This window comes from Ornithodoros turicata, chromosome 7 (assembly GCF_037126465.1).
Source record: "Ornithodoros turicata isolate Travis chromosome 7, ASM3712646v1, whole genome shotgun sequence".
Classification (NCBI taxonomy): domain Eukaryota; kingdom Metazoa; phylum Arthropoda; class Arachnida; order Ixodida; family Argasidae; genus Ornithodoros; species Ornithodoros turicata.
In genome coordinates this window covers 26,428,121-26,455,678 of record NC_088207.1, presented here as the reverse complement: position 1 = coordinate 26,455,678, position 27,558 = coordinate 26,428,121, and the positions used below count along the sequence as shown (strand labels likewise).

Sequence of the window (27,558 nt, the reverse complement as noted above, 5' to 3'; positions counted from 1 at the left end):
GTCCTCTATACGACAAGACACTTCCCCTTCCTCATTCCAAACCTCAGTTTATGAATCCCTGGATTTATAAAGCATTTTTACAGGAAGGTTAACCGTTTATAAATCGAGGGTTGGCTGTACATGACAAAACTAGAAGACTGAGGAGTAGAAAGTAACCGATTCGCGGAGAAATGCTCCAGGGTCTGTGCTCCATATTCTTGCTCCATACGTGAGGCCGACAACGGCAAGCCCTATCACCACCACCACCACCACCACCACCATATTCTTGCTTAAAAAATCATCGTCATCATCATCATGAGTCTCTGTCCAATGTGTCGCGCCCTTTCAAATGTATGTCATATCTCCTTACGATTGCGTAAAGAGTTGTAGTTATCTGACGCAAGGGTGTATACTCTATCTATGTACTTGTACTTGCACATTTGTTTGTACTTGTGTTTGCACTTTTCGATGGACTTCTTCCTATACGGCGGTGGGACAGAGATCCTTAAATGTCACCGGTCAGCAAAAACGACAGACGTCACTTACACATCCCCTGATCCTATAAGGACGTTGAAGGTCAGTCCTGAATAGAATATTTATTTAACTTTGTTTAACAAAATGTTCATAACATGACCAAACCTGACCGAACATGAACTATATCTATGGGCTCGTGACAACTTCCGATACTGCTGAAAAAGCTTGGACGTGTGTGTTGCACGGTTGTCGTCCCTCAGAAATATGTCATTTATGTACATGTCAAAAAAAGATGTCATTTAACTTCTCCAGTCCCAGTATACAAGAAATACGAGGTACGTACTAACTTGTACCTACCTTGCTGCTTTCCAAGCTTAGGTGTTTAGCAAATCGTGGGACAAGCCTCTGGGGCTTCCGATACCTTGAACAGAACGCTGCTACAGAACAGTATTCTGTTCGATTTGTGAGAGGCTCCAGAGGTTAGAGTTGTCCCTCTTGATATAACTAGTGACCATAGCAAAGCTAAAAACGGTGCATGGTGGCTATACGTAACCAAAGTTACAAGCCTTCACATGCACTTTCCTGTCTCGCCCCGCCACGAATGATACCATGGCTCGAAGCAATATTGCTCAAGAGCGATCCGCTTTTAAGACAGAAACTAATTAACTGCGATTGCTGCGTAAACGTATATTTCCCGCAGCCTGAAAGGAATCTGCATTGACCTAACTGGTGCAAGTCTTGTGGAGTTGCTGGCCTCACGCCTAGTCTCCGTTTTATTTTTCCTTAAAATCAATCATCATAAATGCGTTCCTGATCCAGCATCCAGCTCATGATTCTGCACACGTTCTTGTGGAATCCTCTTCAACAGAACCACAAACCCACAAGTACTATGACTGACAGGTACATGGCATATCATGCATACGATGACGATGATGGTGATGATGGGTAAGTCGCGAGAGGGTCGGACTGGCTACCTCATCATGCCTGCACTACTTAGCCAATGAGAAGAAAATAAGAATAAAGAAGTAGAAGGAAAGGAAGCAGGCAGAAGTGAGAGAGGAAGTTCAACTGATGAGAATCACCAGTGGGAAAACACTTGCACCGCACGACACTTGCACGAGTCACCGCATGCACTCGAGTCTCAAAGCGTTTCTCGGTCGAGTCTCTTGAAGGAGAGGCCGAATATCGTACTCACCTATTCCGGGAAGGTACCTCCAGATATTCCCAATGATAGGAAGTGGTTTTGGACCAGGTATCTCTTCGAAGGCCTTCGCGCCCTCCACAGGACGACATACTTCGGGGCTGCCGTGTTTTAGCTCCTCGTTAACTGCTGGGGCAAGGGAGCTGTGCACGCGAACCTTCTTGACCAGAGACCGCTGCCAACGGCGCATCTGGAACCAAAACTCACTACGTCAGCGCAAGTGCCCAATCATAAGAACGCACGCTATATCCTAAATGTCGCACTGGTGCACACGTTGTACATATGACCGCATCTGCGCGATACAGATAAGAGGCTGCCGCCGAGGAGGTGGTGTCTTCTGGCCAAATCTTGTTTTTACATTCCTATCACGGATTCTCGTTCCTGGAAACCAGTTTTTTCGCAGTTCACATAAACCCAAAGATACGGAGCAAGAAAATAAATCACGAGTCTTATTGGGCGAGACTTCAAGAGTTGCATGCTGCATTCAGAGCAGATGTGTTACGCCAGACGTGTACGGTGCTCGGGGAGTCTCGCAGACTCGATTTCTACGGCGGTCCGTCGTTCCTGCTCCTACGACGCGTCAGAGGGAGACAAATCACAGGATCATTGCCCGAACCGCAACATGCAAACGTCACTGCGCCCTCATTGATTTAGCATGCGGGGTAAGATGTGATAGGAAAACGATATTGCTTGTTCATCAAAATGGCAGAGTGGGCCTGTTGGTACATGACTGAATTAAAACCGGAGCACGAAACACGGACAAGAACACACAGACGACACTTGACAGGCGGCACACAGACAGATGACACTCCGAGACGATGATCAAGTGTCTTCTGTGTGTTCTTGTCCGTGTTTCGTGCTCCGGTTTTAATTCAGATATTGCTTGCCGTTTCGCAGCCTTAAGATGGCGCTGAACATAAGGCTATCGCACGCAGCACATAATATCTGTACGAGCACGTGCATCACAACTGTGACAACTCTCCGCACCTAAGTGACAAAACGAAAACCAAAAAGGAAACTAAAGAAAAAGGCGTTGCATTAAAAAGTACATCAGATACGCGATAGAAAAGCATGCAGCGTAAGTGGAGGCGACTTCGTTCCTCCTCATTGTCAAATCTAAGCTGAGAAAACTCCATTCAGAGAACCAATTTTCTCCATTACAGTATGTAGCCGAAATATTTATTATAAGGCACAGAGCAAAACTGTCCAGCGAAATACAATGAACTTTGGTGCGGTTTCCTACACGCATAAGCGACAGTGAGTTATCTCTAACAGTTTGTAGGGCACACTCATCACTACAGCAGGATGTCCCAACTAACGTGCGAGGTTTCTCAATGGAGCGTGTATTGTGATCAAGAGTAGGGAATCCATGGAGCGATTGTGTATTGTCATCAAGTAGGAGAACTACCTATGGAGGTAGTAGGAGCGAGTGTATATTGTCATCAAGTAGGAGAACTACCTATGGAGGTAGTAGGAGCGAGTGTATATTGGTCATCAAGTAGGAGAACTACCTATGGAGGTAGTAGAAGCGAGTGTATATTGTCATCAAGCAGGGAGAGCTACCTATGGATGTAAACTCTATATAGAGGAGGAGCGAGAGTGTGTATTGTCACCAAGCAGGAGAACTACCTATGGATGTAAACTCTATAGAGGAGGAGCGAGAGTGTGTATTGTCACCAAGCAGGAGAACTACCTATGGAGGTAGTAGAAGCGAGTGTATATTGTCATCAAGCAGGAGAGCTGCCTATATAGAGAGCTATAGCGCTCCGTTGTGGAGCAGGTTGATCAAATACGACTAGTGACAAATACGACGTAGTAACAGCATGCAAGCTATAGCTGGTGCAACTGCGACGATGGTGGTATCTCCATGCGTTTGAGGCGTTCAGGACAAGGACAATGTCGACGAAGAAACGACAAACAGAACAAAACCGTTTTTGTCTTTTTTTTTTTTTTTTTGCGCGCGCGTGAATTACGCCTGCACGCCTCTGACGCTGTCATGTGAATATCGTCACACGTTTTCCCATGGAGTATAACCAGGTTCGCATGATTCTCCCGAGCAACATGCTGCCGTATCGGCAGGCACACCTCTGATACACCACAGGAACTATTGAACATGACCCTGAGTTTGGGGTAAGACGACACGGAGACAGAACACGTTAACAGGATGAGACTTAATATTACTTGTAACATGTGCTTTCGAAACGACACGATTGCGCTTTCGAAGCGAAACTGAAAAGAGTGACCACGGGCAACTCACAAAGGTAGCTCTGTGACACGATCGACAGATCCCGAATTTGGGTTCAGTTTCGTTTAGTCATTAAAAGAAACGAGGCGAACCAACAATGTGGGCGAAGAATTTAATCTAAGAGAGGAAATTGCGCTGCCTAGTTCACCTCACTGGACGTTTTCGTTGTAGACACAGGGTGTCAGAGCATACTGCCGGTGTCGGGAGGGCACGATGAGGTGGCGGAGCGTCTGGGGTGGGGCCGCAACGCATACGGTGCTGAAGTCGAGCAGGGGTTTCCAAAGCGAGCCGTGGTCGTCCCGTTCCGCCCAACGGTCACCCGTTGAAGCAATGTTGGATTCCAACAAGAACTTCCGACGCAAGTCGTGGTCGTCCACCCAGCTGTCTCCGTTTTCTCTGTCGTCGTGCCCAGCAGCCCTTCCCCGATCAGGGAAAAGCCGGAAAAATTTCTACAAAGCTTCGTGGGAGTCATCTCCGCCGTAATCCAACTCTACCGGTATACGGCAGTTTCTCACAAAGGTTCCCCTCGGGATTTGTAAGAGGAGTTGACCTTGCCCAGCGTGGAGCATTCACAAGGCGGTCGTATCTGTAGCTGTCCAGTCTCCAAAAAGGGACAGCCATCAGCCCAATGCTACGCGCACACAAAAGGAGACTTCAGGAAAGTCCGTCTGGCTCTTCCGAGCCAGCCACCTATTCGTTGAGGAGATCATCACAGCTGGATTTTTTTTTCTTTTTTTTTTTTTTTTTTTTTTTGTGCATCAGTGAAAATTTTGACTTCAACAAGAAAAGTGAAACTATAAAACTCGCAGCGGTTATTTAATTAATATTATTTCATCCTGCGTTTTTCTTTTCATTTTTGAAAAGTGTATTTACAATTGCATGCATGATTCACAGATTTCAAACTCAGATTTATGTGAGTTCGACTTGGTACCAATGGTAAGGTATAGTAAGAAAAAGCAGAGAGATCCCAACTCCTTGGAGCCTGCAACCTAAGCGCCAACCTTGTCCAGGGCTAATTTCTCAAATGTCACTGTTAAAAAAAAAAAGGCGATACATTCGGCCATGCCTTCAAGGCACTACACCGAGACTCCGCAACGAAACACGTAAGCATCTACATAGCCTTGCTTTCGCCCGTTTTTGTGCAAAAGCAGCGAATTGTTTCAAGTTCTCAATGTTACACAACCACTGTCAGCAAACTGAGTTTAATCTGCTTTTACGCATCTCTCCGAACCATCCATCTTCCCATTGATGAAGCGCAGCCCCTTTCACTCTCGCTCACAACCAGCGTACACATTCGGACTGGGCATCACTGCGGGAGGCGTGGAATCCCCCCTACCAGTTCTTGTTCAGAGCAGCTGTGTGTGTGTGTGTGTGTGAAGCACGAAGTCCCGCAGGGAGCAACGGCTCCTGCTGGGTAATCGGCTGGTCGGGTTCATCGGCAGCATCTGCGCTTTCAGCGGGGTCACGAACTACATTTCCCTCAGCTGTCAAGGGCATTGAAAGGGTAGACGCACCCGCTTCCAAGGTTCAGCGCGTGACGACGGTGTCTCTTCGTCGAAGTCGATTGCAGTGGGATAATATTTTTTTTATTTGGCTCGTCACGAGAAAGAATTCTATAAGGTGTCTTTTCTGTACCATTTTAAGGAATTCCAGGAAAGAAACCGGGGAATGCACCGTCGGGTTACGCTTTCATTTCTTTTCAACGTAGTGAAATAATAATAGTAATAATAATAACAAGCCCTTGATGCTTAGACGGGAGCGTAGAATGTCTATTTGGCACTTATGAAAATAAAGGTAGTTGTCATTATTATTCGCATTTAAAATGTAGCTTCTTGAACACAAAGGTTACTTCTTAATATTTATTATTTTGCATTATTACGGTATTTTTGTTGTCTGGTTGCTGGGTCCGGCCCACGGCGCTGCTAAGTCGGCAGTGTATCACTGTATGTGGAGAATTGGTAATTGAATTGAATTTTCATTGCTGTTGTTGTTATATGCTTCATTATTACATGTCATTATTCTCTGCTCCTTGAATTTAAGCTATATCTACTCTTCAAGAAGTAATTTGATATATGTATAACGATGTTTTCATCGGTAATAATCTATAACGAATGAAGGATGAAAGAGTTTTCTTTTTCCTTCTTCCAACTGTATTCAATACGTTCGTACTCCGTTACTGGAGAAAGTTCAAATCACCCTCATTGTTTCAGCTGTCTACGCGCTGAAAGTCAGGAAGCCGTCCCCCTCTGAAGGAAGACCTCACAGCACTATGCAGTTCTAGGAAGAAACACTCGAAGCAAGCGAGGAACATCGTATGACTGGCCAGGCAGACTCCTGGCCTTTTTGAAAAGATGGCAAGAACGCTAGAATCTTCAATAAAGAAACAGAAGCATTCAGAAGTTCATTAACTTCCGGTCAGTGTGGAGATGGTTCTTCGAAGGAAACGCCAATGTGGGTGGCGGTTCCAGCTTCCGGCTTTCAGGTGCTGAGGAACGCATTTAATTATACAGGATTGGTACCGTAAGACGGGACGCATGAGAACTGCAGATACAGAAATTTTTTGGAGATTTCGAATTGCTGAAAAGAAAACGGTTCTTTTGATGCTTCCTTTTTCTGAAAATTTGAGGAAAACAAAATTTTCGCTTTTGCAGGCTTACATTGAATAGCAAACAGAGTACAAAGCATGGTGTAATATAAACTATACATATAAGTTATATTTTGTTGGCACCATCATTCAAGCAATGGGATAGGGTGCCGCCTGAGCGGCGAAACATCCCAACTAAATCATCTTTATTTGTTGTCGTTGTGGCACACGTACAAGTACGAAATATAAGTTTAGATCAATGTTACCACTTGCGCAAGGCTTGACTAGAACTAACAAACAGACAAAGTTCTTATGTGGAGACGTAAAATTCCCGATAATTTTGACTCGCTGAAATAGAACGGCTTTCACAAATTTTGGTTTAAAGAAGAACTAAGAAGAAGATCAAAGACATGGAGATTAGCTAACTTTTTGTTGTACAGTGACTAAGATTCATAAGAGTACGATCGTACACCATGTAAGTAAAGAGCACAATATCTCTTACGTGGGCTAACTCAAAAATGCAAAGAATACAGGGTAAAATCATCTTAAAAGAACAAGTGCAATACATTTTACGTTTATCAGGTTATTTACCTCATAAAATATTGAACTGACCGTTCTTGTACAAGGTTACAACGGAGCCCTTCATGCACTATTCAGTTGCAAACAGCACTACAACAGAACATCACATGGACAACATTGCACGTGCAATATGTATACCCACAGAGTGCAGTTCCAGGAAACGTGGTCGGGAATGCCCCTCAACGAGACACATATAGCTCACGAAGGTTTCAGGAAAAGATTTTCAGTGATCGAAAAGTTCAATGGAATGCAACTGCTCCGCGACCGTTCGGCCGCATTCCAACAGCAATAACACCAGCAGAATAATTAATGATAATGAATGGGGAAATTCGCCACATGAGGTGCGGCCCACTACCCCAAGGCACAATGGACAGGATGAGATGTGTCCTGATGATGAGGTGATGAACAATGCTAAATAGGGGTCGATAGGGGCCACATTCCAAACTGAAAATGCATGGAAATTTTGGAAATTGGAATCTATTGAAAATTTTGCAGCTTGACTGCTTGGATGCCTGAGTGGTTGCTGATTGTGTTAAGTGTCTGCTGAGTGCGTTGAGCCCTTGTTGAGTGCGCTGAGTGCTTGCTGCCGAGCGTTGATTCTTGCTGCGTGAGTGCGTTGCTGAGTTGGCGACAGTACCGCGACCGGTACGTACGCGTGGATGCTGTTTGTCGCCAGAGAAGTGCGGGGGAGGACCATCATGAAGGAGGTGGAGAGGCCGTAAACTGAGCTTGCTGTGGTCTCCCTGCGCGTCCCCGGTGGAACAGTAGTCCCGGTGCTACTTGCCTGCCAGAAGGTGGTTCGCTGCTGCTTTGCCGAAAAATTTAGGATGATGAACGGCCGAATTACGGCGAACATGGTGTTCGTTGTTCGGCTCACCAAATGTAGAGGAGGTGGTGTTCCTCTACATGAGTCCTGACCGGAGATGATGGAATGTCCCAGCGGGCAGATGGTTGTGGCCTCAGGCTATAGGAGGGTGCTGGTAGAACTTGCTGCCAGGCGCAGTGGCACGCAGCAGCACAGACACGTCTTCATCGTCATCCACGGGCTGCCACAACCTTCTGGCAACTTTTTCCACCATTACGGAAGGCTTTGGACAATTTTAAATTGTGGCAAATTTATTTTTTTCAATTGAACTTCGATAATTGCCAAGCGAACCTCACTTTTTTCTTTTTTTTTTTAACAGAAATGTGAAGTCCTCCACGGATAACCGCAGACCCAACAAAAACTATGCACAGTATCGCAACAGAAATAGTCGAAATTACGCTTTAGCCCCGCCTGCTTGATTTTCGCAAAGAAGCGCGCACGAAATGTGCGTCTAGAGGAGGAACATGGTAAGGCAAACCTGTATATGGGGGTGGGGGTGCACTACCATCAAGTAGGAGAACGACATGGAGGTATGGTCCCCTTTACACCGACGGAAGAGGGAGTACCTTTCATTGCTACTGTACGTTGTATTGGCATCAAATGTATTGGCATCATTATGTATTGGCATCAAACTGGAAGACCAACCAAAGGGGCTGGCTCCCTAAAATTCAACAGTCAACTATGATGGGTAGAAATCCAGCGAACCGGTAGAGATGCAGGAAGGGAGTTGCCTCAGGACAGAAGCCGCCGATGTATGCATAAAATTTATTTACATGTTATGCAGATGTTAGCGAAAGGACGATGGTATGAGCTCATATTTTATTGGCATAATTACACTTCCGTATTGACCAATTATGCCTTGCTTTTCACTAATAACATAACGATGAAAACAGTGCAGCGACAACGGTAATGTTGTAGCGCTACTTGGCCTACCACGTACTAACTGCGTGGATTGTATTGTTGACTCTATGAGATGAGACACAAAAGATTGCGTACCCGTCTTCCAGAACTTTCCCTAACCGTTTAACCCGCTTGTAAACTGTGTGTATCGTCATCAAGTAGGAGAACAAACGTATAAACTAACCAACCAAATGACTGACGCAACCTTTGCATTCAGCAACATTTGCCACGTCAATTTTTCATGATTCTCGCGTTATGGTGAGCCTGAGTCGATGTTGTGTTTACTGGCGTACCCAGTGCACGCGAGGGCTTGGTCGCGTCCGTGGCCCCGGTGATATCAAATCGCATGGGGATACGCTCTTGCTCTATGCGCGCAGAGCTGGATCATCTGTGTGTGGCCGCGAAGCGCTCGTTTGTTTTGAGTCACGTGCCCTTTCTAGAAAATGCATAGACCAACACGATATTCGCTCACCATGACAGTCGCATCTTCTTTTTCTCTCGCTCTTCTCGTTCTTCTCACTCGCAGCGCAAAATTAATTTCGTTTTGGAGGTAACAACAACAACAACAATTATATCCTGACGATGAAGTGTTGAGGTTTTCCACTGTAGGAGTGGAACGCTACCCCATAGCTAGGGGGTCTAATATGAGTGATGACGGTGACGATGATGAGAGATGACGATCCTGATCGTGATGGTGGGAAAATACGATGCCGCTGTAGGAGTAACAATGAGTCCTCTAGACCAGTTGCCTCAAAAATGGCGTTTTGGAGGTAGCCATCTACAGATCTTTGTCTAATTACATGTAACCGCAATTGGTTTTTGGCAGTACGTATGTCTTACCTTGTAGTAGATTTGTTTTTCGAAATTGTGTAGATTGTTTTTCGAAACTACTATTGAGAGGACGAAGAAAAATTACAAAGATAAGGCCGGAGAGCGGAGACACATCCGCGTGCAACGGCAAAGATACACGGGTGACGGACATTCTTGTACTACCGTTTGATTGATTGATTTGTAAAAGAAAAAAATTGAGATATTTACTGCTACTAAAGTACCGATTTGGTATAGGCCTTCCGTATAGCTGCATTAATAGATAGGTAGTGAGTGTAGAGTACTGGGTGCGCTGCAAAACGGTAATTTCCTTCTTACATTACAACGATGTCGTGAGATCTTTTAATGAAAATTTAATGTTTAATTCTATTTTATTCTGGATCTTTACCGAAGTAGTTGGACTGTTCAACTGATTCGCCCGTGAATATTTTAATTTTAATGGACGATGACGTAATTTGTGAGTTGTGGGCCACGTGTTTGAACAAAACGCAATTCAAAGTCCAAAGAGAGAGTGAGACAGACAGACAGAAATCATCTATGAGCCCTTCTCAAGCTCTCTGTGCTCGTGCAAGAAGCGAGAAGATTATTACGAATGATTTCTTGTCCCACCGTAGCCCAGTACAGCGTCTGTGGATTGACAACTCAAACCTGGGAATTATTATCACGCCGCATGCGAGCTCTGTGTCTGTACAGATGCCGCTCTCATCCCTTTCGCTTCTATTCCCAAATTTACTGGAAATTTCCGCTCAACTTGATGGACTATGGGTGGTCCTGCCAAGGAAGATAATACCGGAAATGGTCGAAAATAGATTACGTGAGAGGAGCGAAAATCACTACAGCTTGAAATGTTTAGCACCCAGGTCGAAAAGGTGAAGGATCGCATACGTTGCATAAGGGATGCGGGAAGGCCGGGCTCGTAGTTAGCAAATAAAAGACATCACCTGGCATATATGTGGCATCGTAGGACCGAATTCTCGTTATGCACTGTTCGACAAGGACCGGTCGGCTACCTACGGCTACAGAAAGAACGAATCGTATATCGTCCTGAAGCCTCTCGTAATCTACGATGTAATCTAATAATCTACGATGACATCTCACCTGGAAGGTAGTCCCTCGTTTCATATCTCCCGATATATTCCGTTTCCACGCACCCGGTGAGACGCGCAAACTGCAAACGTGAGTGGCCGCGCGGCTTCCGCAGGAGCGACGTCCTCCCCGTGTGGACCGTTGTAGGGTGCCCTTCCGCGGCCCCCACATCTGTCTCTCCTCCTCCATCCATACCAGTTTCCCCTCCCCGAACCTTGACATTGAAGATGAAAGAAGACTCTCCCCCCCACTTCCCCCGTTTTCGCTTTCTTTCTTCTTGACAATGTTCGTAAGCTGAGCGACTTCTTCCACCTTGTTGTAGCCGCCGCCAGACCAGACCGCCTGCTGGTCAATGGGTCCGCGTTTCCGGAATCTGGCGGTGGTTAAGGCGCACCCATAACCTCCCGGTCTATACGTGACCGCCCAGAAGGCAGGCTGCGGGTACGGTTGCTGCTTTAATTCCGCCCCTGGTGAGGGGCATGTACTGTGTTCCAAGCCGCAACGTTTCACGTGTTCTCGGTCCGGTTAATGCTCTCTGATTATCGGCCCGATCTGACGTTAAGAGCCTCATGTGCAATATAAAAACGAAGGACTTCGATGTGATAGCGTTTAACGACGTTCACAGGGCAAGTCTGAAAACGAACAGCCTCGCTCGAAGCAGTACGCTAAAACGCTGTACAAACGTTGTTCGGTGCTGCCGGACGGGATTTATATGTACTCTGAAACTAACTAGAGTATACGCTCAGCTGCTCATTTCAAAGATCGCCTACCAGGTTTGGAAGACGCGCGAGGTCGCAGCCCTCAACGAGACTCGACCATGCGTTGCAAAAAAAAAAACAAAAAAAAAAACGCGAAAATTCAGCACTATGCGTGAAAGGCATAATGTACGTGGGACTCTCTTCCGTAGAGCATAATGCCGAAAGGCTGTGACTTCTGAACTTATGAATGGAGAAGTCAAAGCGGGATACTAAGTGCGAGACGAAGGCTAGCGAATGAAACACGCTTGTTATCTGATTACAAAGAGCACCCTTCTTACGAAACTCCGAAGAACTTTGGCACAGACCTAGACGCCTGTTGCGTCGAAGGACTGTCTTCAAGGGCTTATATTAACATGGTATTCGCATATTTTATCGCCTGAGGTCGCAATGGTGCGCAGCAAAGGTGCCTGGCCACCGGACAGAAATCTGAAAACAACTTACGCTACACAATTGACTCGGTACGTGCCTGCAACCATTCTTGCATCTTGTTCAGTGTCCAATGCTCACACGTTATCAGAAGTTTTCACACACGGTTCACCCTCAATTCTTACACATACTATATAGATACAACAAAGCAGACGTCATTCATCATTATTACATCTTCTTCTTCTTCGTACGCCGATTAAGCAAGTGTATGGAGCAGTAAAAGCTGTTTAGGCCAACTTTTTCGGCATACAGGGTGTTGTGTACTGTAAAATGTCTGCATTCACTTTTGTTAGCGTCATGGGCTAACCTCTAAGGGAGCTACAGCAGTGTTCCGAGCGAATGTGAAGTTGTCTCCACTTTTACTTTTTCTTTCCCCTTTCCCTCTTTCCTTTTTACTCTTCCTAGAATCCTAAAATATTGTTTAAAGGGGCGCTACAGTGCAAAATTATCATCGTGCAATGAAAGATGCCGTTACCACGACATCAGCACAAAAGGAACGAGATTAAACGGCTGTGTCGGCGCTTTAACAAGAGGGAAACCAAACCCAGGTATTTCAGGAGGATAGTCGGAGGGCGACGCTGTTCTTAGAAACCACGATACAGCTATAAGAGTAAAATTTTACCTGCCCACAGGAAAATGGTTACAGGGGCTGTTTCTACCGCAGAGATAGGATATTAGATGGAGGCGTCATTTCCTTGAGTTTGAGGAACGAAGAAAATGCAGAAGACGGACACTAAACACAAGGACGGTCTTTCTTGTAACCGCAATGGCATCACATCACAACGACAAGACTCAATATTCTGTATTTCCTTCGTTGCTCAAACGCAAGGAAATCTTGTCTTCGTCGAATGCCCACCGGCTGCCTCCCACACTTCTCTTCTGCTCCTTTAGAGCATATTAGGCTTACACAGCAAAAAAGAATATGCCACGTCTTCTGACCATCATTCGTTTATCGAATGTGGTTTCCAAGGCACTGTAACTTAGCAGACGGGCAGTTTATCTTGACGGGGCTTGCTGCTCGTAACCCCAGTGCAGAAAGAAATGTGACGGAAAATGCTTGAAGGGATTGAGAAACCAAGTGCAACCCACTAAATGTATGGCATCGTTTCATAGTCGTTGTAGCAGACGTTGTAGTCCATGAATCCGGCACGAGAAGCCCCACATTCATCATTTGAACGCTTTTTTATTGGGTTTTTAAAACGGCACTTTTTTCTAACGCCACCGTCGACGGTGGCGCCTAACAACGCTGATAGACATTGGTAGACGAAGAGGAAGTGACGTTTAGGTGTGCGCGCTTGCCCCAAGTTCATCCGGAGGGTCACCATGCCGGTCCTGCGGCCGTCTCCCTCTATACAACAGTTACACCCTTACACTCAAGTTACACTCAAGTGCAAAAGCAATGGGGCAGAGTTTTAGAACTGGCCTCAGTTGTTGACTTGGTTGGGGAAAATAAAGCAAATCAGTAAATTAAGGATATAGGGAGTGGTAGGCTAAAAGATAAGGAAGATGGGCTCACTAATTTTGTGACTCATGTAATCAGTCAACAATACAACAGTTTACGTCGTCATGGAAACGGAAAAGAATGCGCTTCCTTTCTCGAACATGGGACGTCATTCCGAAAACGGTCGAGCAGGTCGAGGAGGGATCGCAGAAACATAGGGCGCATTAAGTGAGTATTTGGCGCTCCTGTATTTAAGTGGTTACGTTCGTACTCAGAGTTCCTTACGCGAGCGCGCTCTTCACGTCCCAGCATTTGGAGGGTGCACGAAAAAGGGGTATCGTACTCCGTCACGTCACCTTTTCCCTCCTCTCCATGAAAGTGAAGAAAAAGAACGCAGGACGCGGGTGGCAGCAGAGCAGATAGAGTAGAAAATAGGGAAAGGGTGTAACACCAGCACAGCGAGCGTGTTCATGCGTCCAAGTGCCGTTTAATAGCTGCTCCAAAAGCACGAAACTCGGAGCGCCCGAGAAGGAGTGAGAGTGCAGCTATTTAACGCGCCCATAGCGTTTTGATGCACATGTTCGGTACACATAGATCAATGTGTACCAGGTGATTCCTTCAAAAGTTTGGAAATGGTTTCAGAACCACTTTAATATTTTTTGGCAGCAAAATGAAGGTAAAGCAGAGCAGTTCCGGGCGATGTCTGGTGGCAAATTCGTCAACCAACAATTAGCTATGTTCCCTAAGTACCCAGTAATTTCCCCAGAAATCGATCTCGTGGGAGTGGGGTACCGAGCTTCGAAGTGGGGGGGGGGGGGGGTCTATGTTTATGGACACATGATGATGATGACTCAGTTTTAGACTCAGTTTCGTCCGCATGCGATGTAGTTTTGCCGCCGCACTTGACGCGCGCAGTATCCAGTTGGTGACAACCTCGACACAGACTTACCCGTAATTTTCAGTTTTAATTTTCTAAAATATTATGCGCGCGCAATTGTGACGAAAGTTGTGACGTAAGAGTATACTGAGGGCTCAGGCTATCGATAAGATAATCCTTCTGAGATTGCACCTCTGCTGCTTTGCGGATCATTTAAGTTGAAGATCCCGCCCAACAACATAAAGTAAGCGTCTCAGCAGGTTCGATCCTACGTATAACTACGAAGTGAAAGCACTAATCGCATGCCATCGAACACTGAATAGGTTAGTATGTCATACAGTATTGGTTAATATGCCAAAGGTAAATTCTCCCTATTTGCTTGGACGGCTTATTTTGAGAAGTAAATTTGTCCGCACTAGCTACCACTCGTACTATGTCATTTCTCGACTTTAAATCTAGAAAAACGTATAAAATAAACCTCAATAAATAAATAACGTCACAAGCGTCAACCGCCGAAAACTGTAGTCGAGATCTATAAAGTTCTAGTGTAAAACCAGGGTCACAGAGAGTATATCAGCGTTCAAAATTATAAATAAAGTTTGCAAACAGCTCATCTTTCCCTGCACGTGAGCACGGTAATCACCACCACGCTTTCGCCCACCTGTTTACAGCAGTAGCGCAGAAAAGATCAACGCCCTTAAAAAACGTTACCTTATCTTGCACGATAAACGGCTCCTCTGTTGTCATTGCATCATTCGGACATTGACTCCTCTCTTTGAGAAGGGCCTTTCCCTTGGTTTCTTCGAATCGCTTTGTGACCGTCAGTGTCACAACATGTTGTGCAGTGGACGAGAAGAGGTTTCTCGGCCAAGTGCCGCATATATACACGCAGTTATGCAATTTTTGTAATCGTCTGACATTCTAGACAGCCTCTCAGAAGTTTGCGTGCCTCTCGGCCACTGTCCTAAGGAGACAGTACATTGTGCAGGGCGTTGAGTGTCGTTGGTTCATTTAGTCTACGATCATTTTGTCTATGTATTGTCTCATTAACAAGTCTCATTCATTAGTTGGATCCTGCTTGTTCTTTGTTGTGCCTCTTTGTCATCCTGGGATTGCATTTGTTCTGTTTTTCTACTTCCTCTTCTTTTCACGTGTTTTGGAGTAGCCTGTCTCAATATTTTTTTTATTGTTCAATCAATCAATCAGGTTTTCGGCGTTATGATTGCTCGAAGATCCCCACCCGCAAAACTGAAGTGATTCCATTCACATTCCAAAGGAAAAATTTCCGCCGATGCCGGCTACCAACGCTCCAGGTTTAATATAACCACCAACAACAATAAACGACGACGACGACGACGACGATGAGATGAATATAAAACTGAACCCGGTTAGAAGGAAATGTCTATATTTTCAGCACAATCCAACATCATCATCATCATTGGGATAGGAGCAAGAAAAAATGGGAACTCAATGAGGCCAGACCACAGGGTTTAGCGACACTACGTCGTTTACGCTTCGACGACGTCCAAATACACCTATGTTGAACATTCTGACAGGGAAAAAAATTTGCCACGTCTTGGGGAAATTACGCACACGCACATTGGATGATGATGAAGTGGGCGATTCACCGCCGCAATGTAACAGCCTTCTCTCCTTGATGTGATTCCTCGACCAAGAACCGTATACCGCGGCTGCCACACGCAAGTGCCTCACGCTATGGAGGGGCACAAAAAGTTGCAGCACAGGGTCCAAATCCCTCGATTCCGCGCCTGGTACAGGTGCACCTTAACTTCAGTAATATACGTGTTCTCCAAACTGGTTTACGATGTAATTGAAAGCAGCAATGTTCCTTGTTGCAGTCATCATGCAATGCTGAGTTGTAGTACTGGAGCTCAAGTTCAACTGCGGTGACGGCGAATTCTCTCGAAACCATAGTTCGGAAGGATTCCCGCTATAATGCGACCCCTCCTGTCCCCCACTCCTTCCTGCTGTCCTCTCTCCATCTGTCCACATCTGTACGCCGCTCATAGGCACAGTTGCTTCGCGGCGCTAACACGGAATAAAAAAAAGAAAGATAACTCGCTGACAGCGGATTTCTCCTCTTCGTACTCTCAAACAAACAAACAAACAAAAAGAAAAAGAGAAGACGAGACAAGCGCCATGCTTATCAGGTGCTCTGCTTCCGACGACACAGTCAGTGTAACAGAGAACACGCGCGACAACGAATGTGAAGGTTTTCGAACGCACGAAAAACCACGCGCCACTCAACTAGTAGCGAGTCTGAGCGTATCGGAAGAATGTTACGAAAGCGATACGATAGAAGAAGTTATCAAATCCAAGCTTAGCAATGTGATGTCACTCTCTCCCCAATGGGTGATTTGCTTATCAGGTTTTCGAAACTATTAATAATAATTGGGTGTTTACGTCGCGAGACAACTGAGATCATGAGCGACGCCACAGCGGTCGGTCTGTGGATTGCTTTTGCCCACCTGAGGGTTCTTTAACGTGCGATGAAAGCTCATCACACGGCACCCCGTATTTAACGTCCCTTGCGGAAGACGGCGTGTCTAAGCAACTTGTACCCTGCCACCAAGTTGTTGGCGTCCTCGGCCGGGTTCGAACCCGCGATCTCGGGATCAGAAGGCGAACACGCTACCGACTGAGCCACCGAGGCCGGTTTCGAAACTATTATCGTAAACAACTTCCTATGTACTGAAACTCCAGACTTCCTCGTGTTGTCAACCGTATACGTCTAAATTATACCCTATAGTCAGACGGCAAACCTAAGGCCGTTAGCGGAACGGCGTTTACTTCACCTGTTGTCCAACCATCATTTCGAACGACATCGTTCTTCGCCCTGATTGGTCAAAAACAGGAGGCGTGCGCCTTTTTTGTGGCAATTATGAACTGCATAACCGTCACAAAAAAAGGTGTGCGCCTCCCATTTTCAAGAAATCTGGACAGAGAACGATGTCGCTCGAAATGATGGTTGGACAACAGGTGAAGTAAACGCCGTTCCGCTAACGGCCTTAGGTTTGCCGTCTGACTGGGGTATTACCAAACCTTCTCGAACTGACATCGCCTCTCTCACTTTGAGAAAACACCAGCGTTATACGTGTATAGTCGTAAAGTTGAAGGGGAAAAAATGCAGGAAAGACGACGGTTCTCACAATACTAAGAACGTACGTACTTACTTTTTTTTCGGTCGCAATACAGTGCGTCGAAATGGCTGAAGTGCATCTGCTGTCACATGAGCATGGTTTCACTTGACGAAGAGCGCACACGCAAGTAACACGACCCCGTCATCCGTCCCTCGCCGTTTTATCAAGTGTGAGCCGCACTCAGCTTTCGCTTTAACAGATAGTCCCGCCGTTCATCCCGTCATTCCGCCAGACGACACTCTTGGTAAGGGATGTCGCACCAGCGTACCGATTTGGTGACGTGATACGGAGCAGCTTACCGCTTCGGGACAGACTGTGCGCGTAGGTTAACTAATCGGCAACGTGCCTCCACACTGTCGTTGCAAAGATATCCGAGAGATAATGCGCCAGAAGCTTATGATAAGCATATATACGGTGATAAGGTACACAGACTCTCAAGTGGGGCATCAAATACATATTCTGTTTCAGAAGCACAAAAAATGCGAATGCCCATTTAGAAAGAGAAAGAAAATCACCAAAAGACAGCTTTCCCCGTGTTTCGCGTTTGCTTTTTTTTTCTCTCTCTCTCTCTGTGCCTCACGCTTTCCATTTTATGTACAGCAGTGATGCGCAGAAGAAGCAGAAGATCGTCACTACCCGAATTTCTAGAAAAATACTTTTCTTCCGATACAGTACCTAAGGTGGAGTGAGATCGCTTCTCCGCTACCGGTAAAAGTAGCGAAGTAGGGGCATAGAATTTTGTGTAGCTAGTGCGCCACCTATTTTCCTTCGTGATTGTTTAAATTTGTCTGCGCAAATAAATTCCTGTCAGTTGTGAGTTTGCATATACGTTTGTCACCTTGTCTTAACCGCCCTTCGTCCTGTCTCAGTGCTGCATTGAAGCGACATGAAAAGTAGCGAATACAGTAACGGCGCCAGTACTACTACTAGTGGCGCCGCCATATCCAACGAAGAACATGAAACGAGGGCTCCAGCATCCCCGGTGCTAACTCCATGTTTTGAGAGAACATCGTCCCGATCAAACGCGGAACCTTTCTTCAGTCGTCTGCTATTCTAAAGAACCGACACGGCGCGGCTGATAATCACGGTCAATGGGAGGGATTGCTTCAATTGGCTTTCTTTTCTTATGCTTAACTCTTTTAGGGTATGCTGGGTTGCACGTCTCTTCCGCCCGGGGTGTTTTGACATCCATGCCTCCTTTCCATGTGACGCAACGCTCCCTTCGGCTTGGTAGTTTCCGACCGTGACCTTGCCTTGTATCCAGGCGACATGCGCTCCGTTTTGTAGCGGTTCAACTGGGCGTGAAATATCTCGCTGCCTTGTAGACGTCCTATCCCACCCGTCTTTTTTCTCTTTCTTACGCCCGTATACTTTTTTTTTTCTTCAGCATCACGTCGCTTCGGTATTCGCCATGACACTCAATTTATTAAAGGGGTTCAGAAATCATCGCTGTTTGCTATATTGAAGTATACGTAGACCACTACACAAAGCGGAACTCGTCTCTGGAGCATACTGCGGGCTTGGCGTGGTTTGGTGGGGAACGAATAAAATGTAGAGAATGTGGTCTTCATGAAAAGGGCAGACCACTCCCGTTCCCGTGATTGGAACAGGAAAGAAAGCAATTAAATGTACTGCAAAACAGTAGAGCTGCCATCTCAGAATGTTTATCTACGTGATGGCCTCAGCCTTTAGCACTCTTACGTCCCAATTTTTGTCTCAATTGCGCTCGTGGCATTTTTTTTAGAAAATTAAAATTGAAAATTATTGGCAACACTGTGTCGAAGTGGCCACGAAATTGCGCATTGATGATCAAGTACGGCGGCAAAACTACATTGGATGCGCATAACACTGTGTCTAAAATAAAAGAAGCCGGCTACGTGTCGGCAACGTAGCCGTCAGGAGCAGCAGACCAGTCGGGCACATAGACCACAAATTGCGAATTATTTTCCACCAGACGTCGCCCCGAGAACAGTTACATAGTTGCTGCAATGAATAACGTGTTCCTCCCCTTCCCCTCCGTCCCGTTTCCCTCCCTCGGCCCCGAGCAATATGCCGCCAGCTAGGCAGGCAGATCGCTCGTCTACCCAACGTTACCCCCCCCCCCCCGTCGCCCCTGCATTTTATATACCTGATAGCGACTTTCAGCAAGCCTTTGCCCTCCCTTACGCAATGTCCTCTATGGAAGCAGAACTCCTCGGCATCCTGTCGGCTCTACAGCACTTGGTCGGCCTGCCGGCTGCACAGTGGGTTTTTCTGACTGAGAGCAAGGCTTCACTGGACCTGCTGCTCTCTTTTCGTCCCAGCACAATACGTATGCACTCTCCACGCGCTGATACTGCAAGCTCTCACACAACTCGTGGCTACTGGCCATTCTGTGACGCTTCAATGGATCCCGGGACACGTAGGCCTTCTTGGGACACGTAGGCCTTCTTGGCAGACACAATGGCGAGACTCGCAACATCTACCAGAGCTTTCCCTGCTACCCCTCTTCCCCTAAAGACCTCTGCCTGTTCCCTGCACATTCGCCGGGAGCGCTGTGTCCGTACCCGGCATTTCCGAGCGCACTCTACCTCATATGATGATTTCTTACGTCTCATTGACCCCCTGCAGGACTTTACTATTGCCTGCCCTTGCAATAGAGCTGAAGAGTCACTCCTCCATCGTCTTGAATAGTTTTTTTTTGATTGCTTGTTAGCGCCGCGAAGCAACTGTGGCTATGAGCGGCGTGCAGACGTGGACAGATGGAGTGAGGACAGCAGGAAGGAGTGGGGGACAGGGGGGTTAGTATGCGTCCTGGGCCGACTTCAGGGGGAACTGTGCCGACATTCGTCTGGAAAGTCTTCGGAAAACCCAGGGAAAACCTCAGACAGCACAGCTGGTGATAGGATTCGAACCCACCACCTCCCAGTCTACAGCACGACCTTGGTTACCACCAACGAGCGGACGCCTTAGCCCACTCGGCCATGCCGCTGGTCTCTTCTTGAATAGTTGCATGTATGTATTGTCAACAAGCAGGAGAACTACAATATATGCAGGCTTTTGGTATCCAATCGATCATATCAGATCCAATTCGATGCCCATGATATTGCAATTGCTCCTTCAAAAGTATATTGGCTGTAGAGGTGTCTATTGAAGGAAGACACATAAAACGCATACACAAAATATACATACACAAAAACACATAAAAAAGAAGAAACAGTTATACTCGATGGTGGTCGCAACATGCGCTGCAAGATGCGCATTTTAGTTTCTGTTATTCTTGCGTCTGGCCTTGCCAATTATAACTTCAAGAAGGAACGCAAAAGTGGCCCCAGATATCATATAAAATGTAAGCATGAAGATGTCCTTGAAATCCTCGAATTTCAGGGCATCATCTCCAGTGACGTGGCCACACCCCTCCCAGTTTCCTGAGGAGTCCTTCCACCACTTTTGGATTAGGCCTGCTTCACGAAGCCAAAGAATCCTGCAATATTGAAATGCCAAACGTGGGAAATATGCTTACAAGGTAATCATCATCGTCGTCATCATCTTTCCACGAGTTTTTCACCGATGTAACTGGCGCAAGTGCCAAGATCTCCATTTCGTTTCTTGTTTAAATCAACCAAACAGTCAATCAATCACGTTTTTCGAGCAAAATGTGGGAACATAAAACCATTCTGAAACTTGAGGTGCGTCCCTAAGCCTACATCGATCAGGGTTCGTTGAACGGACCCTCTCGAAAAAAAGATCGAAGGGAGCCACTCGAGTTCCTTTTTTTTTTCACTCCTAGAGGCACTGATGTAAGGGCAATCGGGGAATGTCAAAACTCAGTCAAGTGCGGTCAACACAAGTGATAAAAAGATAACATCATTGAAACAACCGTTTATTATCGTACAAGCCTTCATGCAGTGGACTGATGACCCGATGAAATGCAAGTGATGAAGCTTGTACGATAATAAACAGTAGTTAGCTTCAATTTTTTTTATCTTTTTAGGCACGGTAAAGTGAGGTCCCGAGAGATGAACGGAAGTAAAGAAAACAGAATCGGCGTCTTTTCAGACTTTTTTTTCCCTTTTCTTTTTTCTCTGCTGGACCCGGAGTAGCTTGTCCCGTGTCGAGCGGGCTCACATCTCCACTTTTTTTTTTATCTCCTATCATCATCATGATCATCATCATCATCATCAGAATCGTGAGATCCAATCGCGGTTGTTTCTACGTACCCCCATGTAGAACTGGTGTTTGGAGTTGGTATTTTTCTTTACTCATTCATTTTAGCTTCATCTATTTGAGTCTGATTCCTGAACTTTCATGGTTGGTACTTTGCCATACTCAACTGATCGAAGCTAGCACAGACGGGCGCGCAGAGAAACATAGAGATTCCAGATTCACGGACAAGTACGACGTGATCCTAAAGTACTACCTGGCGGATTCGAACGTGATCATTAATTATTACACTTTCTTTGAAGACTCATGACAATTCACTAGCAATATTGTACAAATAGTTGGAACGTGTAAGAACATCAGTGCCCTCTGCGCGAACAGACAAACGTTTGAGACATGCTGGCTACCAAGCGATGTGCTCCATATAATATGTATTATATATATATACCTGCGCTCCAATTCTCGTGCTCATATTTCGTTCGTTCAGATCTGTCAGTTACCCGTTTAGTAGAGACGAAATTGCCCTGTGGCAGGCACCCCGCTCCTAATGGCAATGCACAAGTGTTGTCATGAGACCAGGATCAAGAGGCCTATATGTAGATGCGTGCGCCCACATGCTGACCATACATCAGCGTTTAAACTACATTGTATACGTCGGCAACTACAAACGCGAGGGCAACATTTAAAATTGGTGATTCCTCTATCCAAAATTCTCCGACTAGGCATGAGTTCTTACCCAGTGTAACCATACCTATCATTGATAGCCTTCTGCATGTCGGGCTGCATTCTTTTGTTGAGATATATAACAGCGTTGAAACTATATGGCGATCGCTTTCCGACGTACAGTTCTCCTTGCGTGGCATTAGAGCAGACAATTTCTCCGGGCAGTGCCAGCGAGGCCCTACTCGAGATGACGACTGCACGAGCATGCATCACTTCCTTGATGGCCTTCAGAGACAGCGCCACGGAGACGGGTTCGACGGAGCTGTGTTCCACAGCCATCTGCCAAGCTTTTATGTAATGCGGGTCTTTGGACTTCTACAAAGGAAGCGTTAGAAAATAGAAAAGAGTGATTAGTAACCTGTGTGGTCATGTGCAAGGTATGGTTCCAGCGAGCTCAGGACGCTCCGAGGGCACAGGACAGGCACATATGGGGAGATGGTGTTGATGCGGGCCTGTTGTTCGCCATCGAGGCGTGACATCTGTTGCAGTTGGAGATAGTACAGGGATGATGTTCAGATCAAATTAGAATATTAAGTTACAATTAAGACGTGGCATGGTACTGGTGGACGCAGCGTGCTGTCGTAGGCCCCACAGCTGTGTGCATGGTCACGACGGTCACCGAAGATAGTCGTGATGTTGCCCACAGCAAGACCTATCTTTGCCAAGAGCAATGCACGCACACGCACTATAGCTCCAGGCACCATCCAATTAGATGAAGATGAAGAAGAAGACTGCGAAGAATGCCCTGTTAGGGTATATCTGTTGGACCTGTTGCAGCATAGGAACTCTGCAACAATGCTCAAACCCTGTGTCTGTTGTACAGGGTTCGACAACGGCCCGAGAATTTTTTCGACTGTAGTGTCTAACGGACGGTGATCGACGCGTTGCGGGTCATTCTCAAACCAACCAATCACAGCGTTGTGGTGTAGTAACATGTATTTTAATCTTATGGCATGTGTAGCCACTACTTGAAGTTGCGCTTGGAGGTCGTTTCCGTACCGATGGGTTTTCGTTTTAATGTACGATACATTGTTTACTATGGGATACCTTGACTAAACGAGCGAGAATTCAGCGGATATTGAGGCTCAGCAATACATCTCAGGAAGGCAAAGGTTTTGATTACTCCCATGAGAACGCACTACAACCAACCTGCAAAAGTGATTCCACAGCGCTTCCTTTTGGGACATAAGGTCTGACGTTAGGCCTCTCGGAGAGGTCCTTTATGGTGTCTATCCTGTCCGTCTCCTTCTTCACCATCATCATGGCTTTCATCTGTCCAGCAAAGGCAGTGGACAACACCACTACCACGATCCAAAAGACAGAAACCACAATCCTCGCAGCTGTTCCACGAGGCATCGTAGGGGAGGCTTCACAAAAGAAACAGAAAAGCTTTGGAATAAGTGACAAGAGTTTGAGAACAGTCAAGCGAAATGTAATTAGCCAAATGAAGCTCATTACGCAGTTCTCTTGCATGTTACTTGATACGTATGCGTCAGGGGCGGATTTAAGGGGGGGGGGGCGACCGCCCCCCCATACGGCCGTGTTCCCTATGTAAAAAACCTATCTCCTGAATGATGATGCGCCGCACGGCACGAAATTTCCTTAAGACCGCCCCCCCCCCATGACAGATCCCTAAATCCGCCCCTGGTATGCGTACTTCTTCGCGCCATTTACAACAGTCACTGCATAATTTCGTTAGTGTCAGCACATTGCGTTTGTGCAGTGTGAGAGTGCACTGCCATTTCATTCTTACATTCCAAAAGGCTGTTCCCAATGAAGTCCCAAAGATGCCGCCAGAAAATGGACAGCCAGTTGTTCCTCCTGTTACTTGTTGACCCATCAGATGATGCGACGACGCTGCTACAAGTGCTCATAATGGAGCATGCTAGGATACAGCCAATAAAACAGCACCACACCTGGACACAGAGGAAGACACATGAAATCTAGATGTATGTTTCAGCTCGCATATTCTTTCCGCTTGCCTTCTATGGGGTGAAGTAGAACTATGGTGTAAACAATAGGCCATTTGAAAAAGGCCTGTTTTTCCCTCTTTCTGTGCTCATTTTTCCTATCGGAGACTATAGGAAAAGTAAGGCATACACATGTTTTCCCCGACAACCCCCAACCTGTACCGCGACGGCCGCAGCGGCGCTGCGGTTTCATAAAAAAAAAAGAAAATATTCGTTTCAAGAATTCGCTCCAAGATGCGTGTTGAAGTGAAGGTACTACAGTGGTCCACAGACGTGGATTCGCAGTATCTCAAGAAGCAACTTTATCGAGTGAAACTCCCCATGCATCATTAAATCATTTAAATCATTCAGTGCTTCCACACGTCAAGCGTCCTGGAACAGCTGGTCGCACCAGTGCGACGTACGTTTCCATTTTTTCTTTCTATTTCTGTTCTATTCTATTCTATCCCCCATCCACCATTTCACAATAAACTTGCAGTTATATCGAGTATAACTTCCGAGTTCCATTCACTGCAAGACAACATTTAGCTTGTAAGTAAAATAGATTAGGTTTCGTTTCGAAGGATGTTGAAATTTGAATTGGGGGGGGGGGGGGGGAGACTGGCATTCTTACTGCAACTAATGCCTTGTACCTCATAGCGGTTTTGAGTTTGCCCACTCTGCAACGGAGGCTACCACAACTCTATATAGTGTCTGTTCACGCCGTTGCCATCGAACTTGAACTGTTGCACAGAGGGGTCATGCAATTGCTTAGTAACAACTTTATGTTTCCAGAGAAGAGACAGGGTGCAGGCAAGCTGGTACTCCATCATGTTGAAGAACAGGAGGCAACAGACACACACGCACACAAATCCTCTTTTCACGTACATTTTTTTCTTTTAAAAATCAATCAATCAATCGCACACAAATCCACCGACACGGCAGAGTTCTTGAATCCGGCCTTCACAACTTATATATCCCCGAAAACGGCGAAGGGGCAGCCACTAGGGGAAATGTCATCAGCAACACTTCCTTTTTCCTTGTGTCCTCCTTTGCCGTTTTTTTTGGGGGGGGGGGATAGAAGTTGTGACCAGATGTGATAGAAGACCAGATTAAATACACTGCTGGTTCTGAGGATTTGTGTGCGTGTGTTCTTTGTGTCCGTTCCTATGGCTTGCAACATGAACTTTATGTATCATTGCAGACATGTGTCTAAAGCAAACACAGCGAAGGTCCCCCTGTAGGGGGTACACAAGAAAGAAAGGGAGGGCATGTTGCAAATCATTTTGGGAGGGTGTTAAGGAGCTGTGCTTCACTTAGCAGTGCAGCCATTAGATTCGTAGCCTATGCCACTAGAGGTTATACGGACTTTGAGTCGCTGTATCTTCCGTTATTTAAACCTATCGTTATCACCCAGCCTTTTCTTCTCTGTACACCTCTTCTTGCAAGCGGGAGAGCCAACATAGTAGAAGCATTGTAGAAGCATGCTGAATGAATGAACATGCCAAGGGAATGTTCACTCTTGGCCATATGGATGGACACGTCGTTTTCGTGTCAAGATATGGTTCTGCTGTTTTTTGCTATATTTTTTTTATTATTACGAACCGAATATTAGAACCCTATAGGCACATGCTAACGTCTAAGAAATAAGTCTGCATGAGGGTATACTTACCTGCCAAGAGAAGATCTGAACGGTATCATAGATACTGCTGTTCTCTCGTTTCATCCTGCCCGCTAAAATGAGGATTTCAATGGCAATGGTTGTGTGAGTAGCCACAGCCACATCCGCCTTCTCGCTCGTTGGATTGATCACAGATAGACCAACGTCGATCTCCTGTGAATTTTAACATGTACAATGTTTACCCAGCGACATGGTAAACTGCCATTGACTCATATGAAATTCTGCGAGCTGTCATGTGATCATTGGAAGTCTTGCTCGATATAATTCAAAATGTCACGGTAACACTGCAAGCTATGACCCTAATCTCGTCTTACATCCTGTTGCAGCATTCCAATAAGTCCGGTCCAGTTGCCGTCTGGTTTCCTGAGTCCCCAGGATGCTCCCGGTGGTGAGAACAAGGTATAACTGGGAATACAAGGGAGAGATCGGCTAGCATACCAGCTTACTGAGACGTAACAAAAGCACTGTTCGACACAATACATGCTGTATACTGTACATCACATCCTCGATAAGATACCTATACTCAGTCCGGGCTGGTTATTCACCACATTTTCGTCTATACATGTGTTACGTGTGGGTGAATAGAAAATTATAAAATTATAGACACCTTCTGTGGACTTACTTCATCCTCAAAGAACTTGTAACGGCTCGCAGTATTTCTCCACATACACCTTCGATATGCGCGTTCACACCCAGAGTTTCGAACTTGTGGTAAGGGGCGTACTGAAATGTAATTGGGTTTTGTTCATCAGAGCAAGCCATTAGTGGAACGTCCGCGCGAGGTTGTCCCCACCATCGCCGCAGAAAAATCGTTCTCTACCGTACAAGTAGTGTCGAATTTTGTAATTAGGAGAGAGAGAGAGAGAGAGAAAGACATGATGACGAACGTCAGAAGAGGAAAATGGTGGATCTTGTGAAAATTTCACTGCGAGACCCCCGATCATTTCAGGAACGCCTCCAAAACTATCACTGAACCATAGTGGGGTTTTCGCAGTCAGCGACAATCCATCCATATTCTTCCAGTGTAACCGTTTAACATGTATATTAGCTGACTAATTCACTTCGTGCACGCAAAGCCAATTCTTCGGCAGACCCAGTCATAAGATGCTCAAGTAACTACTTGGTGGAGGATCGACCATACTTGGCCGCTCAAAGAACACAGGTCGCAATGACTTACCGTGGCTTGTAGGTGGACAGAGCTGCATTATAACTTACGGCTCCACTCCCCTTAGGGATTCATACAAAAATACTTACGGAAAAACTGGCTACTCGTAGCATTGCCGGAACCACAAACTTCTGTGCAGAAATTCTGCGATAAGGCTGCAAAGGACCTGAGTGATCAGGTTGAGGACTTGTGAGGACGCCGTTTCAGAAGGAACACGTAGCGTTACACTTAATGCAAACTAGATGAATAGAATGGGGTCTTCAGTGAACGACCATGTGAAGAGTGGCGTACTGAGTCATTGTAGCCGCGATTCATTAACTGTACCCCGCACGAAGGGGTGGGGGGGGGGGACACGTGACATACAGCCACGCAAATGTGTTTGCTTCCAGCGAGCTTGTGTAAACATGCAGCCATCATAAGCTCCGCAGAGAGAGTAATCAATTTAAGTTGTGTGTTGCGTATAGATGGAACATATACATTATTGGAATCTCTGGTC

The 27,558-nt window shown here is 46.1% G+C and overlaps 1 protein-coding gene across 1 annotated transcript in view; it reads right to left on the bottom strand.

Moving 5' to 3' along the window:
* LOC135400723 (cytochrome P450 302a1, mitochondrial-like) overlaps positions 1 to 27,558 on the bottom strand; it is a 95,393-nt gene that overhangs the window by 17,905 nt on the left and 49,930 nt on the right. Inside the window, exons 2-7 of the mRNA XM_064632589.1 lie at positions 26,520 to 26,620; positions 26,212 to 26,302; positions 25,889 to 26,050; positions 24,021 to 24,183; positions 23,417 to 23,634; positions 1,649 to 1,844 (exon numbers count right to left, since the gene is read on the bottom strand). Coding sequence (XP_064488659.1) covers positions 1,649 to 1,844; positions 23,417 to 23,634; positions 24,021 to 24,183; positions 25,889 to 26,050; positions 26,212 to 26,302; positions 26,520 to 26,620 — 931 coding nt within the window. The remainder of the gene's footprint in view (positions 1 to 1,648; positions 1,845 to 23,416; positions 23,635 to 24,020; positions 24,184 to 25,888; positions 26,051 to 26,211; positions 26,303 to 26,519; positions 26,621 to 27,558) is intronic.